The sequence below is a fragment of the Acromyrmex echinatior genome, chromosome 17 (assembly GCF_024713525.1).
Source record: "Acromyrmex echinatior isolate Ae372 chromosome 17, ASM2471352v2, whole genome shotgun sequence".
NCBI lineage: Eukaryota > Metazoa > Arthropoda > Insecta > Hymenoptera > Formicidae > Acromyrmex > Acromyrmex echinatior.
This window is the reverse complement of record NC_141868.1, coordinates 5,974,027-5,991,546: the sequence shown is the minus strand read 5'-3', so window position 1 is coordinate 5,991,546 and position 17,520 is coordinate 5,974,027. Positions and strand designations below refer to the sequence as shown.

The 17,520-nt window shown below is 33.2% G+C and overlaps 2 protein-coding genes across 5 annotated transcripts; one reads left to right on the top strand and one right to left on the bottom strand.

The window, feature by feature from the left end:
* Window positions 1–1,272: 1,272 nt before the first annotated feature.
* Window positions 1,273–7,415, bottom strand: LOC105145356 (coiled-coil domain-containing protein 6). 4 transcript variants are annotated; one of them, XM_011054844.2, is made up of 6 exons: window positions 6,804–7,415; window positions 5,384–5,924; window positions 4,839–4,974; window positions 4,551–4,693; window positions 4,018–4,112; window positions 1,273–3,753 (listed from the first exon to the last, which is right to left on the bottom strand). In XM_011054844.2, the coding sequence occupies exons 1-6, from the start codon at window positions 7,023–7,025 to the stop codon at window positions 3,583–3,585; spliced, it is 1,308 nt and encodes a 435-aa protein (XP_011053146.1). In that variant the 5' UTR covers window positions 7,026–7,415; the 3' UTR covers window positions 1,273–3,582. The 4 variants fall into 4 exon arrangements, with proteins under 4 accessions (XP_011053146.1, XP_011053143.1, XP_011053147.1 ...); XM_011054841.2 differs by having other exon boundaries at window positions 4,018–4,127; window positions 6,804–7,413; XM_011054845.2 differs by having other exon boundaries at window positions 4,551–4,678; window positions 6,804–7,412.
* A 239-nt stretch (window positions 7,416–7,654) lies between these two features.
* On the top strand, window positions 7,655–16,829 carry LOC147906924 (uncharacterized). Its single transcript, XM_087415039.1, has 2 exons — window positions 7,655–8,861; window positions 12,708–16,829. Exon 2 carries the CDS (start codon window positions 13,298–13,300, stop codon window positions 15,584–15,586), a length of 2,289 nt encoding a protein of 762 aa, XP_087271165.1. The 5' UTR covers window positions 7,655–8,861; window positions 12,708–13,297; the 3' UTR covers window positions 15,587–16,829.
* The last annotated feature ends 691 nt before the right edge of the window (window positions 16,830–17,520 follow it).

Sequence of the window (17,520 nt, the reverse complement as noted above, 5' to 3'; positions counted from 1 at the left end):
AATTTCGGATAAATGTTTACAAATTAAGTCACAGATTAGAACATAAAAATCGCTTAAAAGCGGACTCAAATTAAAAATAAATCAGAAAGATAACGCAAAATGCTCGTTAATAAAAAATTTTTTTTATGATTCGTCAGTGAATTAGATTTAAATTAGCGAGATTTTTATTTCTTATTGGTTCTGATCGAAGCCAAAACGTTTATATTAGGTGTTGGAATTAATTCGTAGCGTTTTACAAGTGATGGGAAGTACTTTCATTAATATATTTTTTAATGCTCATGTGAAATAAATAACATTCTTTCATTAAAAACGCTACGAATTAATTCCAACACCTAATAATTATATACCAACAAAATAAAATATCTCGCTACCAAGAACTTGCGTTGTGGCTAGATATAAACGACGGAAAAATTCTAGAATTTTAGGGTGAAAAATTTTGGAAATAATAGTTTTTTTCCTTCGGGGCTTTGAGTTTTTTACTCGGATATATTTTTTTCTTGAGCATTTTACGATTTCGACACTATTCTGTACTATTATTTCAGAATTTAGTTTTTACTTCCGTAAGATTTCTGTGTAAAAATAGTTACAAAAGTTAAAATATAGTCGATTGGCTATAAATATACCTTACCTTTCATTATTATTTGAATGATATTTTATACTGTACTTCATTTTTAAAAGTTAAGTAAGTGTTTCATACTGTTATTAATACAAATAATACTTTATTAGACTAATTGACATTGTTTTTGTTGTATACTATGATTGTAATTATACATATTCTAAATTTATTAAAATCATGAGATAACGTTCATCGAATTTAATTACTTTTGAATCAATATTATAGTGGGATGTTTTCGCAAAATAATTAAAATATAAAATGCAAAATAATTAAAATACACAGTATAATTATAATCAATAGGCAACAAAACAGTATCTATTATGCTCATGAAGTATTATTTATATTAATAACATCATTTATTTAGTTTTTAAATGTAAAATATCTGTCATTCAAATAATATTATATTGAAATAACTATCTGTTTTTTCATAAATTTTATGTAATTTGGTAAAAAATACGTCTACAGTAAATACGTTTACAATAAAAAAATTAGTGTTTTACTTGATATTTTTCTTCGAAGTCAAAAATACCGTTTTTTTTTACATTTCCAGTTGTGGCATATGTCCTTTATTTGATTAATTTGAATTATTAGCCACTTGAACTCTTTTATTGTAAATAATTCGATATGTTGGATTACGCAAAAGGGCAGGCAGTGTGTAATAGCAAAAACGTGACTGTATTTCATAAAAGCTTGAGTAAAATACATACTATGTAGCTGTGAAGCATATATCTGCGTAATTACAATTATTGATTAGAATCTTTTACGTTATCATAAAATTCTATACCATATACGACCATTTTTTTTTATATACCGAACGACATGTATATTTTGACATGTATATAAATCGTTCGATATAACATAATAAACAACGCTTTGACCTGATTCTCATATATCGTTTATGTATAATACACCTGTTATAAACAAGGGTTCTTAGAGATACGTAACGTCAGTCACCTCGTATTACAAAATCGGAGGAAAAAGAATTGCGCGAATAATTTATAAATAATCACTCGCGTGATATAAATTTGAACGAATCTTATATTAAGCGAGACGATCTCATATAATCTCATATAATTTCTCTGCTTCTCGTATCATAATTCGTGGTAACCGACGTGCAAAAGGATATCAAGAATCTTCAGTAAACGAAAAACAGTCGATCTTTCGATATTGATTTCCACAACATTTCTCAAAGTTTCAAGCGTTCCGGATTCCGCTGTGGAACGAAGATTTCCTCGAGACTTTGAGAGTAAGCAACGAGAGATATCTCGAAGGCTTTACAAAAAAAACAAAGATCTAAATATCTAAATTTTACAACTAGAGATAGTAAAAATTCAGAAATGAAGTTCCAAGCTTCCTAAATCTGAAAAGTCTGACTTCCCGAACGTTTTCCTAGAACAATGACTCTAAGATCTTCAATATAACAGACAACGGGTTAACACAAATGTATATCGTTGGTATAAAAAAAAAACAATTTATTAGGAAGTAAACTCTTGAACGCAAGATCTGTCTCTCTCAGGCGCCATGCTTGACACTATCAAATCTCAATAGGCTTAATTCCCAGCTCCAGTGTACCAAAATCTTCCAAATCCCACTTTCTCCGCAAAATATCCTAAGACTAAAAGATTTAAGATTTAAGGGATAAAAGTTCTTGAGGCGATGCGTTTTCCTACATGTTAGCGATCCAAGATTTCAAAATCCAAAGATTCTAAGAGCAAAAACTTCAGAAACGTCCGTGCTTAAGAAGCTAATGATTTGAAAACACATTAATTCTTTAGATCCTTTTTTACATTTATTTCTTAAATTAATAAGATCCTAAAAATATTGTATGAACACTTACATTTTTGTGGATTTACATTGATCATTAAACAAAAATATTTACTTTAAATATTATGTATATATATATATGTGTGTGTATGTATATATATTTATAGACACTTAGATATATTTAAGCGTTTCGAGCATACACTTTTTTTTAGATCCATAAGTCTGTTTTTTAGATTCTCAGATCGTTGGACTGTTGAATCCTTGGAACTTTAGGGCCTTGAATTGTCACATTTCCTCTCTTTCTCTCTCACACACATACACACACACACACACACACTCACGCATATACACATACATAGATTCATAATTATTGAATTCCAAGTTTCTCAGATACCGAAATCTCCCGATCGCTAAGATCTCCCTGAAGTCTGACTCTACCTGATTGCGCATTCTAAGATCAGACAATCCCCTCGAAGGAACTAACGAAACCTTTTCTCTAAAGTTATGCTTCCGCTTCTACCAGTACTGCGTGCGCTAAGTGATTACTCAGGCTCAAAGCTAAACAAATACATACCTGTTAAATCGAGTGAACACCGCGACACTACACCCTAGTTACTTTCGTTTACGTTCTTAAACGCACAGTAAGATTACAATAATATCGCAAATATGCCATGTAGATGTCCGTTCAGCGTTCGCGTTCATTTATTTATGCTATGATTACTTGGAACATGGAAGCAACATGTCAACGTTTTCTTTTTTTTTTATCATTTCTCTTATGTAGAACACTCAAACGATATTAATTGCATAGTACGATAAAGAGCTCAGTCTGAATGATACTTCAGGCATCATACAAGAGGAATCACCGAAGAAGCGGGAGGTCGAAAAGAATGATCCCGCGACTAACAATGAGAGGCGAGACGCTTTTGCAACTGCATCATTTAACTCTATATCTGCTCATTCAGATCGAAATAATTAAGTCTCTCTCTCTTAGCCGTAGCCCGTGTGTTACACATTAGAGCTGAAGTAGTAGTTAACGAACGGAAACATCCGAGAAGAAAACGCGCCGACGGTGGTGTCTCAAACCAAAGTGCGGGCAATTTTCCCGCGTATCTTTTAGCTGGAACGCACCGTTTAGAGAAGTACCTTGCGCACGACTATATAAAAGGGGTTTCTGTGGAGAGCCCTCTCCTCAACTTGGTGACTTATGTCTTCGCAATGTCCATCGGTGACCCTGGATGGGGCGCGACAATGGGATTCACCGTAGGATTGGGAGCGATGGTCGGCGGTCCACCGGGACTCACGATAGTGGGCGGAATCGCCGGTTTGACGAAACGATCCGAAGTCCGTCTGCTGGATGGTGCCACGATGTGTCCCTGTTTCAGTAAATATTCGCGAACACAAATAAAGCAATCGTTTCCCAGAAATGCCAAAGAGCATTTTCCTATAATTATTAAATGTAATTGTCGAACAATGCTAGATATTAATTGAAGAAAAATTGATTTATGATAAGAATTCTTCTTTAAAGCAAAATTTCTGATAAAAAATATCCTTTAGGAGAAAGAAATATCTCGCACATCATATCTAACAAATAATCAATTAATTTCCAACATTGAGCAGTTCTGTACACAATAATTTACCCCTGAAGGAGGCGACGAGCTCGCAAATGGAGGAGCAGTCGGCTGACCACAAGCATAGCACCGGTTTGCACTGAAACCCTCTCTGGATGTGGAACCTAGCACGTTAACACCTAATAATAAAACTTGCATTCACATGAATCCGCTAAACACGAAACATGCATTCCGAGAAAATGTCAATTATATTATTTTAGATTTTGTACTTATATCCATGATATAAGAATATAAGGTATTTTCCATTTCCAAGGATGTGCAGTTGTCTTCAACATGGCGGCTCTTTGATCAATCAAAGCGTTATCCTAAGTTTAGGATAAGCATTAGTTATTCTGATTTAGGATAAATATTTGATTGGTTGTCCTGATTTAGTCTGCCAGCCATTACGCGCAATGAAATATCTTATATTCTTATACTATGATTATCTCTCTCTCTCTCTCTCTCTCTCTCTCTCTCTCTCTCTCTCTCTCTCTCTCTCTAAACGTTCCATTTATTTAAATATTTTCTATCTATATAATCTATATAATCTTGTCAAGACTCACCAGGACTTAGTGGCCTTGAAGAACTAGGCGAAGGATTATAGGGCACAGGACTGGACACCGTGCGAGTTCTTATGTTCCCCCCAGACATCACAATTTCGTTGTAGTGCCGTTCCTCTTCCATCTCCAAGCTGCGAAAATCATGTCTGTGAGATTAGGAACAATAAATATCTTTCAAGTCTAAAATTCAGTTATGCCAAATTTATAGTTTAATATAATTTACAGTTTAAGATAATAAAAATAATTTTAAGATATTATATTAACGAGCAGTTTATAGAATTTAATTCTGACCTGGACTCAGACTCCGAGAGGTGTCTGCACAAGGCTTCGCGACGCTCCACTTCGAGCTGCAGCTTTCGCTGCAGTCTCAAATTTTCCTCGCGTATTTGCTTCTCTTCGTTAACGTATCGCTTCATTTTTTCCGTATCTAAAAACGATCAATGACAAAGATCTTTAGAAGATCGAATTCGATAAAGTTTTCGTTGCAGATCGAAAACAAAAAAAGCGTCTTTAAAATTGTATTTGAAGATGAATTTGGAAATGTATTTACATCGAAGTATTATTAAATATGAATAAGATCACTTAAGGTTAAAGTGATTTTAATCGTACATAACTAATTCGTATAAATTTACGATCAAATATTTAAAAAGGTTGTTAACAATGTAAGCAATAAATAATATATTTTTAGAGAAAAATTATTCTATATTTAATAAACCAATTGTGAATTTTGGAAAAATATTTAAAAATATTTATGCGCCAATAATGAATTTGCAAACTATTTTGTATTAAATTATTAGTAGTTTTATTTAATTTATTATTAAAGATGGCATCCTTACGTTCTTGCTGTGAAATCAGCAAAGTGTGCTTTAATCGAGCGACCTCGCTTCTCAGAGTTTGAATGTGCGTGCTCAAGTTTGTGGCGGTGTCGCCATTGTTGATCTCTCTAGGTGAAGTAGGATCGGAAACAGGTTGATCCAACTTGATCTGCAGCATCCTTTTCTCAGCCTCGAGCTTGTCCATTCGCTTCCACAGCTTGTTCACTAACGCCTCTTGTTCTTGCTCCAGAGTGTTCTCTAATTCGACCTTCTCACGTCGCAACTGCTCCAGGTTGCTCTGCTTGGCCAATGTCTCTGCCTCCAGTTTCTCGATCTTCCTCATCAGCTTGTTCACCAAGCATTCTTGTTCCTGCTCTAATGTCTGCTCAAGTTTGCACTTCTCCTGTCGCAATTGGTTCAGCTTTCGTGATAAGTCGTTGGTAAGACACTCCTCCTCTTGTTCATAATGATGAGCCAGAGTTTCCTTCTCCTTCTTCAAAGCTTGGATTTTCTTCAGCAAGGTGTTGCTTATGAATTCCTCTTCTTGCTCGGCCTTCGCTTGCTACAAATTCAGAGAATTCCAAACGTAAAATATACTCGCTCTTGCTTTTTGCAAATATAGAATAAAATAGAAACAGCCAGTGTCTTAATTAATATTCAAACTTGTTTCATAAATTATTACCAGTATGATATAGTACTACTAAGATTGCATTTCCTTGATACTCAAAGTTCTATTCTTTTTAATTAAATTACAATAAAAGTTGTTCTTTTTAGTTAAACTTCTTATACAGTTCATCTTTCCTTTTTTTCTCTCCAATATGAAAAAAAAGGAAAGATGAATCTTGCAAGAAGTTCAGCTAATAGGCTTAATGTCTGCATCAAATTGAGACTCAGGCCAGTATTCATAATCCGTTCTTATATATTCAAGACCATCTTAAGTTCTATCTTGAGGTGTCACAAATCAATCAGAGGGCCGCATTAGCATAATTAAGACATTACTTAAAACAGTCTTGAAATAAGAACTGACTAAATACCAGCCTGAAAGATTGAATTTAACTAATTACAAGAAAGAAAACCAATATCAAATTCTGCGAATTTTGCTTGGATTGATCAAATTCTATCTTTATTTTAATAGGTTCATCCTTTTTAACTGAATTTCTGGCATAGTTCATCTTTTCCCTCTTTTTCTCCAACGTGAAGAAAAGAAGAAAGTTGAATCTTGCAAGTTCAACTAATATCTGTTTCCCCTAATATAAAGTTAAACTTACTCCTCATCCTTTCCCAGTTCTAAGAACTAGAAAAAGATAAAAAGATAAAAAGTACGTTGAACAGAGATTAAATGTAATCTACATATGGTCGAAAGTGATAAAAAGAACAAGCCTAATTTCTAGTCTGATACAAGCTTAAAGAAACTGAGAAACAAGAAAGAATCAATTCTCACAATGATGACAGACGCCTGACGCAGACCGCGGTTCTCCTCCTGTAGGGCTTTCACCCGCAGCTTGTACGTCTCGAGCTCGACCTTGAGGACACGGTTGTGCTGCTGCAGGGACTCGATGCGCTTCTGCAGCTGCTCGCGCGTAATCGGCGACGGCGGCATCATGATCGGTCCGCCGTCGATCGAGCTGGAATCGCTCTCGGACGCGCTATCGCGATCGGCCATGTTCTCCTTGCAGGTAAACGATAACGACAACGATCACGATGACGACGAGGACGAGGACGATGAGAGTATGCCGGTTATCGCCGGCCGTAGTTCATCGCATGCGACTATTCGGGGATGGAGCACCTAGTATCACCGGCGTGTCCACGAGCACGTGCCTTCGAATTCCACCGTTCACCGATCACTGGAAGAATACGTGGGAGTAACAGGGAGTAAGTAGTGCGATTACCGTGGCGTGATTATCGCGCGGCAGACATGTGCTTCCGTACGTAAGGGATGTACCGCAGAAACGGTATCAGCTGTTTGCGCCGCACTCGCTCGCCAATTGTTTTTGCGACCGCGAAAGTGGCGCGGCGTTCCGTGTTCCGTGACTCGTCGCGCGTCGTGATTCGTGACCGACCGAAGAGACATCTATCATGGAACAAGTCGGAATGATTTTTCCAATTGGAATTATTTCATTTTCCTTAGAAAACACAGTAGAAATTTATTAGGAAATAATTCCGAATTTGGAAAAGATGCCCTGGGGATCGATTGTGTATTTTGAAATGAGATGAAAATAGCGTTCAGAGCTGAGAAAGCAACTTTGTAACTGTTATAAAATTCTGCAATATAATTGGTTTATACGTTTAGATCTATAAGGAATTAAAAGCAAGAAGCAATCGTATTGAAGAATTTTACAACAGTTACAAAGTTGCTTTCTCTGCTGAACGCAGCCAATGTCACATTCAGCGGACTCAATAGTTGAGTGAGCACTTGCTGCTATTCATGTATTCATGTATTCTTCCAGATCTAAAATGCTGATTGGATGATCTAAAAGAATACATCAATAATAGCGAGCGCTCACTCAACTGTTGAGTCTATTGAACGCAGCTATTGTCGTGTCAAAATGGCCGAAGTGCACATAGTACACGATTTCAAGCGTGGTGATTGGTGGTTCATCTTTTAGACCGGTATTCATATTCAGATTTTATATTTAAGACCATCTTAAGTACAGTCTTAAGAAGTCACGAACCGTATTAGCATCTTGAAAAAATTAATAAAAGACGTCATTAACGTTTATCTCGGACGACATAAAATAAAAAACCGGATAAGAAGCAAAAAGAAGCAAAATGTAAAAAAATAGCAAAAAACAAGAAATAGAAAACAAAAAGCACATTGTAGAATAATAGGTCTATTCAACTTGCTTACATTTTTTACACTCAATATCTTCACTTTCTCTCTTTTCGGAATCAAATATATGTCTATCTCATTTTAAGTGTAAAGGTGTAAAAAAGTGTAATAGCAAGTCGAACAGACTAAATTATACATAACGAACTTCGGAAGAAACAGGAAATATGTAGCAAGAAATGCAATTGTCGAAAAAGCAAACAAAGAAAAAGAAAACAAAGAGCACATTTTGTAGAATAGGCTTAAGGCTAATTCTACAATGTGCTTTTTGTTTTCTGTTTCTTGCTGTCTCTTGTCTTATTGATCAAAAAGGCAAGAGACAAACAGAGACAAACAGCAAGAAACAGGAAACAAAGAGCACATTGTAGAATTAGCCTAATCCAGCAGAAAAATAAGCATTGTATGCCGCCCGATTTACATTGGAAATGCCCTTGATTCTCGCATTCTGTGTGTATGAGCCATTATCCCCCTCCATATGTCATAGCGTGCTGCAAGTGAAAGCGGCCGCGAATTGGCATCACTGTCTTTCTTTCCATTGACTGTTGTATGAGAATACGGGTTCATGTGAGTCTGGTGCCAGTCAAGAGACAAAAAGACGGATTGATTTCATTGATTAAGAAATTGTAATTCGATATCAACAGTTTAAAAACACTGTATTCTAATATCTTTTGGGTAAGTATCTAGTTATATTTTAATAATAATATACATATTCGATTGTCTTTCATGTAAAAATAAAAAAGTCTAAGAACAAAAACATATCGCTCTGTTCTGTGAAATGAGATACTTGATGATCCAGATAGCCAAGTTTGTAGATAGAGACAGATTTTAAGCAGAGCATTCTATCAATTTGATAGCAGAAAAATAAAATTTTACACAGTCTGTAATATCTGACGATGTTGACAAAAATATAAAGTCTATTGATATAGATGCTATATCAGTAGACTGGCAGTGGAGTGAACCTCTGAATAAGAGATTTGTTTTCTGTTACTGCACGAGGATTGCACTAGAATTAAACTGCATTGAACTAGTGCAATCCAGAACTGACTAGTGTAAGTGTGCAGGCAAGGAATAAAAAACGTTTTAGTGCAAGATAAAAATGGTGTCCCATATTGTTTCATGGAAGTATTAGATTCGTGAAAATAAATGCAATTCTATTAAAAAAAATTCTTGATTAAAGATAATGATGACACAAATGTTTTTGTATGTAGGCTTGCTATTATTTATATATATTTATCATTTTATTATTTATAAATTCTCAGATAATTATTTAGAAGACGCCTCTCACCTTCAATTTTAATAAAATTATATTCATTTGTCGCATTTTTGCACGAAAGAATCCGGCAATAAAATGTCATGCCTAGGCCCGCAAACCGAGATATTAAGCGTTAAAGTTGACGTCATTGTGATTAGGAAATCTGTCACATCAACTTAATGCAGCGCCGTACACATATTTTAGTCTTATTTATTTAAAATCATCACTTCCGATTTTAATGAAATTAAGCTCATTCGATGCATTTTTATTCAAAACGAAAGCTTACTCTGTTCTTGTGCGAAATGTTGTAAACCTTTAAACGATGAAAAGAAGACGATTTGAATATTAATAAACAAACATTAATATATTGCTATAGAAGTAAATTAGTAAAAAACCTATGCACATGTAGCCAAAGCATGAAAATGTGATCGCAGCACACTGCTTTCATCGCGATATTTCGCAGCTGACAGATTTCCTAACCTCAATAGTCGTCAACTTCAACGCTTAACATCTCGATTTGCAGGACTAAGCACAACATTTTACTGTCAGATTCTTTTGTTTCAAAAACGTGCCGAATGAGCATAATTTCAGGTGAAATTGAAGGTGAAGGGTCTTTTAAATAATTATCAATTCTCGCACTTTTGTACAAGGTCTGTTTTCTGTGGCTGAAGTGTACACTAGTGATTGTACTGCTTGCACTGACTCCAAATCTAGTGTAGTCAGTACAGTGAACTCGTGCACTGAGTTCTGTTGCACTGGAACAAAAAAGAACCGTCGTTGATGCCATTTTGGGAACAGAAAACGTTTTAGTGTACACTTTTTGAATTAGTGCAACAAGGAGCAGAAAACAAATCTAAGATTTGCAGCTCTTGCTCCGTTTCTGTCGCCAATCTATTGTTCGGTCATATTGCATATAGAATAGATTCCGTCGACAGAATAAAAGCAAAATGCGACCACAGTTGATATCAGTTGCCAACATTTTGCTAACATCGTTGTGCTTACTGGATATCAGCAGGAGGTCGATCATATAATCTTTCTCCTAGCGCTAAACGTGAAAATTTTCCACGCAGACTGATTTCGAATGCCATAACTCGGAAAGTTCTTGTGAAGAAAAGGTTTGTAATCAATGTTCTGGAAATGTTAGCGTATAAAGATATGCTATGAAAAATAGGGAAATTCCGATTTTTGTGTTGACTTTGAAAGCACTTTCCAAGGTCATTCTAAGATCAAATTAATATCATCATCTGATAACTTTTTTAAAACCTATTACTTTTGTCTCAAATATTTTTTAGATAAATCAATATTTTTTGAGATATTAGCCGTTTTATAACTTTTACCATGTACTGTAACACTAAATTTCTTGAAACCTACGACCTGTACGCTCTTGCTTTTTTTCTTAATTTATATCTTATGTTGTCAATTTTTACTGATATCAAGAATCTTCACTAATTTGTTATACAAATCGAAATGGTTTCTTGTGAGTAGCGAACACTAGAGTCACTCTAGTGAGAATCGAGACACAAAACCAGAAGAATGCCATGTTTCTTATCGGAAGTGGCTAATAATTCTGATTCTTCTTTAATAAATGATATCTGCCTTTCCTCGGAAAAATAAGGAGAGGATCAATACGGCCAAAATTAGATTGGCGATAATTATTTTAAGCTAATTAACTTATCGACCGAAGCGAAAAAACGTTCGTTCCGGCGTCATCATCTTGACAAACGTGATACTACAAAAATTGCTTTCATCCTAGTGAAAATTTTTCTTATAATTTTTCATATAATTTTTCAGAATTTCCATATAATTTTATAATTTTCTCACATTTCTTTATACGAATTGGAACATTTCTCAGAAAATCTACATCTTTTCTCAGATTTTTCGTATATGTTAATTATGAATTGTAAGATTTCTAAAATTTTTTCATAAGTTATTATAATTTCTGAAATGGTATAAAATTTAAAAAATTTTAAAATATTTTTTAAACATTATGGGATGAGAAATTTCCGAATATTTCCGAATTCACTTGTATGAAAAATTCTGAGAAAAGATGTAAACTTTCCGAATATTTTGAGTATTTCTGAAAAATGTTCCAATTCGTGTAAAAATTATGAGAAAAATTTTCACTAGGGCACCTATTCATTTATATTCACTAACACATTAACAAACTGAAACATAGCGGCACCAATCATGAAGAGAAACTTATGTCTCGACTCTTACTAGAGTGAGGGCCTGCGCATAATAGAACAAATATTAGGAACAAGAATAAATATTAAGATTTCAACCTACCAGATACCAGTTTCATTGGAATACACAGGTTTTTGATAGGTTGAATCTTAATATTTATTCCTATTTTCCTAATATTTCCTCTATTGTGTGTAGGGCTTAACTTTAGCGAACCCTAGCGATCATATAATTTTTTTTCCACTCTAAAGAAAAAGTTATATGATCGCTACCCTGTTCGTGTTGCTTGAAATCCCTAAAAATATTAGATCTGTTCTTTTTAGTTAAAGTTCTTGCACGATTCATCTTTCTTTTCTCTTAATGTTGGAGAGAAAAAGAGAAAGGATGAACCGTACAAGAAGTTCAGCTAAAAAGAACAGGCTTGTTTACACTTGAAATGAGATAGATATATTTTGAATGTTGAAAAGAGAGAAAGCGAAGATGTTGAATACAAAAAGTGCAAACAATATGAACAGATCCAATGTGTTTTGAAAATTTGACTGTTTTAACTCAAAATTCTCATATTTCCAGAACTATCCCTATACTTAAAAAATTTTGCTCTTAAATTTTGTTTTGTTATAATTTTTTCTTTATCTTTCTTATCTTTGTATTTATTTGTATTTTGAAATTTTTGTATTAAAATTTTTAACTCGAATGAAAATGAAAAATCTTTCTTTTTTTTTATTCAATTGTGCTTCATGTAATTCTTATAAATGAATAAAAAGATCTTAGGTATTGAAATAAATTCAAATTTTCAGAAGTATGCATTTGCGAACGTTGAAATGAATCTTTTGCAATCCATTTTAATTGACTTTGGTTTTCTGAAACGCTTAACTTAAAATTTTTCTGAGATTAATGTTCCATTATAGCATCATTTGTCATACAATTCGATTCAAATTTCGAATGTTACAAATTAAGTGAAAAAAACTCTGTATTTTTTGGAGTATCTCTTTAGTAGATTTTGCTCAAAATCTGTCTTTTCAAGTTTGGCCATCTGGTCTATTTAATTTAATTATAAAAACATTGTCTTTATGTTTAAATAACAGGAGAGGGGGCAATAAAGCCGCATGATCCTAAGGCATCAAGAAAATAAGCCTGCTAAAGTGATCTTATATCTCTCTATCGACTGCATATCGAATACATCAGAAGAAAATCTGAAAATCCGTTTCTGCAAAGGAAAGGAAGCTGAATTTATAACTGAAGGAACCTCTCGGGGGACCTTGAAAGTTTTTGAGAAACGCTTCCGCTGCTGATGCGGACTTGCAACATAATTGACAGTTTGAGCTTTTAAGCGAACAGAGGCATAGCGATTTTTCATCAAAGATGTCTATCTTTTTTTCTCTCTTTCTCGGAGTCGCATTCACATTGGACAGTTTTTACATATTGTATTAAGTAAGAGACGCGCATTGTATACTTTAGATATAAGTATATCTACTAAACGTTATAATAAGTCTATTTTCTCGTAATTATTATACGATAGTAGTTATTTATTACTCATAAATGACATCTATTCTTCGGATTGTCTTGTCTTTGTCGACCTCTGTTTGCTAATTTGATAGCCACATTATTCTCACAATAACGACACACTTATTAATGTTATTGCATTTCTCAATTTTTTTATTTTTTGATAATCGATATGGAATCGAATGTTAAATTGACCAAGAAACCTAAGCGAACGTTTTCAGTAGCTTGGCTCTCGGATGTGCGGTACAAGTCATGGATACGAGAAGTACCATCTGATAATACCCTTTATTACTGCACTATATGCGATAAAAGTTTTTCGTGCGGTTCAACACATATCTCGAGACACGCGGAGTCTGCGCATCATAAAAATAATAGTAATAAGGATTGCAGTAGCGATGATGATAATTTCTTAGAAAAAAAATCTCGTAGATCTATATTTCAACAGAAATGGTTGGATAGAGCGGAATTTAAAAGCTGGTTACGCGAAGTGCCATACGATCCAAGTTTATTTTTTTGTTTAATGTGTGACAAATCTGCTGCTGGTGGTTTATCGCAAATCATTCGTCACTCAAAATCCAAAGCACATATAAATAAAGATAAAACTAATTCTATTGAAGTAAGTCAATTGAATAACAATTCGCAATCGAATAACGACACGCAGGCTACGCATAATCGGGCTACGCAAACTGAATTGCTTTCGTCGTTTGAAGAACGTAAAAAATCCGCAGAAATTAGATTTGCCGCGTTCATTGCCGATAAAAATATTCCCCACCAAAATGCGAAAGAAATTCTTAGTTTTTTCCGACATGTAGGAGAAGATCCTAACGTGTTGAAAGCCATGAGTATGGGTCGTACGAAATGTAAAAACATTATTACAAATGTTTTGTGCCCAATCGAAACGGAACGTGTGGTCAATAAAATTCAGAACACAAAGTTTACGATATTCATCAATGAAACGTCTGACAATGAGAAATGGATGACTTTTCTCGTTCGTTATGTTGATCCGGATACATTAGACATTCGATCACAACTAGTTAAACTAATTGACATTGATGTCAAAGATTCCAATGCGGAAAAATTGTTCCTTGCATTTAAATGCGAAATGTGGAAGTTACAGATATTGTTTTTAAATATTGTTGCCTTATCGTGTGACAGTGCGTCTACCATGACAGGGAAACATTTATTATTCAAAGAGAAATTAGAAGAAGAATGCCCACATTTGTTAACATTTTCCTGTCCCTGTTATGCTACCATGTTAGCAACTCATGCTGCATGCAATGAAATACCTATAGCTTGCGAGGAATTTGTTACAAGAATTGGCGATTATATTAACTGTAGTCCAAAATGTTCATCTGTTTTTTCTGAATTTTGTGAATATTTCCAAGAAAATAATAATAGACTATCACGATTAAATGATACACGTTGGCGTTCTCACTTCTTATGTATAAAAAAACTTTTGGAATCTTGGGACACAATTAAACATTTTCTTAATCAAATATCTGTGAACGAGAAAACAAGAGCTGAAGAATGTCTGTTGTCTATGATGGATAATATAGAGTTAAAAGCTTATTTTATATTCTTAGAGTACATATTAAATTTCTTCAATAAATTCAATACGTTTTTTCAAGCATTAGATACGCGAATACATATTTTGCAGCCCAAATCTTTGAACTTTCTTCTTCAAATCTGCCAAAATTTTTTAAAAGAAAAGCATTTAAAACCTTTCTCTAAAAATGTAGTATTTTCTTTACAGGAGAATCAAAAAGATCTGCATCAAATTACATTGGGATTAGAATGTGAAAAATATCTTCAGAAATTAATGGAGCATGGGCACGAAGACGAAGTGGAAACAATTCGAAAGAACTGCTTAAAGTTTTATGTAACTGCTGCAGAAAACATTCGTAAGACGTTGCCTGTGGACAATGTGTTTTTATCGAAATTACAAGTTTTTAAACCTTCCTTACATTTATTCGATAATGATAGAGAAACATCATTCGCCGATGTTTCTTTTGTAGCTCAAACTATTGGCGGTTTCGACGAAGACAGTTTAAAAAAGGAATGGGTTGCACTGTCATCAGATTTTACAACAAACGAGAAACAAAGTCTCTCTAAATTAAATTTCGATAATATGTGGAAAAAAATTTTACGATCTTCTTATCCAAATAATATGGCCAAATATCCAAATCTAATAAACATTCTAAATGCTATTCGATCACTTCCCAATTCAAACAGCGATCCGAAGACAATGGTTTCCATCGTGTATGATTTAACTTCGAAAAAACGCAACAAACTTTCGGCGGCTTCAGTTAATGCCATTTGCGTTTTTAAATCTGCATTGAAAGCAAGAGGAGAAACATCAATGAATATGACGATAGAAGAAAAACATTTATCACTTATGTCGTCAGACAAATTATATGCTAGTGCTACTAAAGAGACTACATTATGTGAGACTGTATTATAAATGACTACTGGTGTGCTTTCTAAGCGACGCAAACGACAATGTAATACAATAAATCATTATGTCCTTATCGTTTGTCAATGTTAAACAAAGATGAAATGATCATATGTCACACTGTATCGCTTGCTGGAAAGCATGCATAATTATTATCGTTGTAACTAGTATATATTAAGGAAATGTTTGGTACAAGCGCGTGAAATATATAACAAATGATATTAGATCATATGTGAATAACACAATTAATTACGAAATTTACACGCTCTCAAGACATAGTTATAACTTCGCGTTATAACGGATCATCGTTATGCTGAGTTAAACGACTAAATTCTTGTTTGGATATCCAGCTACAACAGACGCTAATGAAGTTCTTAATTTCGGACAACAGCCTAACGATAATTCACTGACAGCATTCGCCTATTGTTTTACAACGTATCAATTTGATTCCGATAATTTTATTGTTACACTGAAGAAGATCTAATTTTATGATCGAATGTTTTACAACGTGTCAATTTGATTGACGATAATTTTATTGTTACACTGAAGAGGACCTAATCTTATATCTGTAATTGGTGATTGACACATAATATTATTTTTGATTACACACGAACAACTATTGTCGGCTCTCAATGGCTTTATATTCCTTTATTGATTTAATTTTTGGAGCCTTTTTCAATTTCAATTGTTAATTTTTAATAATATTGTTAAACATTGAGCTCTAGTTAGGCCGAATGGGCGAATAAGACATTTTTCTACTTAATTGTGTTATTCATATATCGGTCTATTGTTTATTCTTTTATACAGTTATTATTATTACTTATGTTAAGTGTTAGATTATTAAAATGTCAATAAATATAAATATGCTTGTAGAATATGAATTTGTAAAAGTTATATGCGATAGATTAGTGAAGAATTTTTTTATGAAATAAATTCTTTGCTCTTATGATACGAATACGTGATGTATATATGCGATCTAAGTTATATTAGGAAAGTAACGCGTTACTTTGTAATATAATTATTGTTTTCGTTACTTTTTTTCGATGATATTAATTTTTTTCTATTTGTAGCGGTAACGATGTTATGTTTTTATAGTAATTTTTACAGCAATTAATTCAGCCGTTAATTTTATCGTTACTGTAATACTTTATTATCTTTGTAATTATTTAATAGATCGTACTAATTTTAATTGACTAGAAATATTTTCTAATAGAAATGTTAATATTAAAAAATAAAAATGTTTTGTACTTCATGTCTTAGATTGTATTGTGATAATCACTCCAATGTGCCAATACTGAAAATCTATATTTCTCTCTTAACAACATTAATATTTAAAAATAATATTTAGTAAAAATTTTTAATAAAATCTGCATTTGTATAAATTAATCTGCATTTGTGTTATGGGTTATTTATGTCCTGCGCATTTCTTTTCTTTGAAATACTAAGAGCACCTGATCAAATACCAGTCTCTTTTCTATTCTTAAAAAAATGTTTGGCATTTGGAAAATGGAGTTTAGTGCGTTGCTGATCTCAATTCATATGTATGAATTAATTAGAATAACTCCGAAGTTCACTTCTGGGTCACAAATGACTTATCGTGTGTGCAGAGTGTACATTTTTTGTAACTACAAAATTTTTTTATTTTTTTCTTTATCTTTAGCTAATTCTCGTTTGTATTGCAGGAATATTTTGCAACTTACTAAAAAAGAATTTAACCCTAAAACAATATATTAACCCTTAATAAACATTTTTGGCACCCTTATTGTGTTAAATGTCTCTAATATTATTATGTAATATTATTATGTTGTTTGTAATATTATAAAAAACATTTTTCTAATATTGTACATTATAAGTTTTTTTTTAATACAATAGCAATAATAAAATGCATTGCTTAAAATGTAAATGCAATATATTTTTAATTTATAGCTATTTATTCATATTAA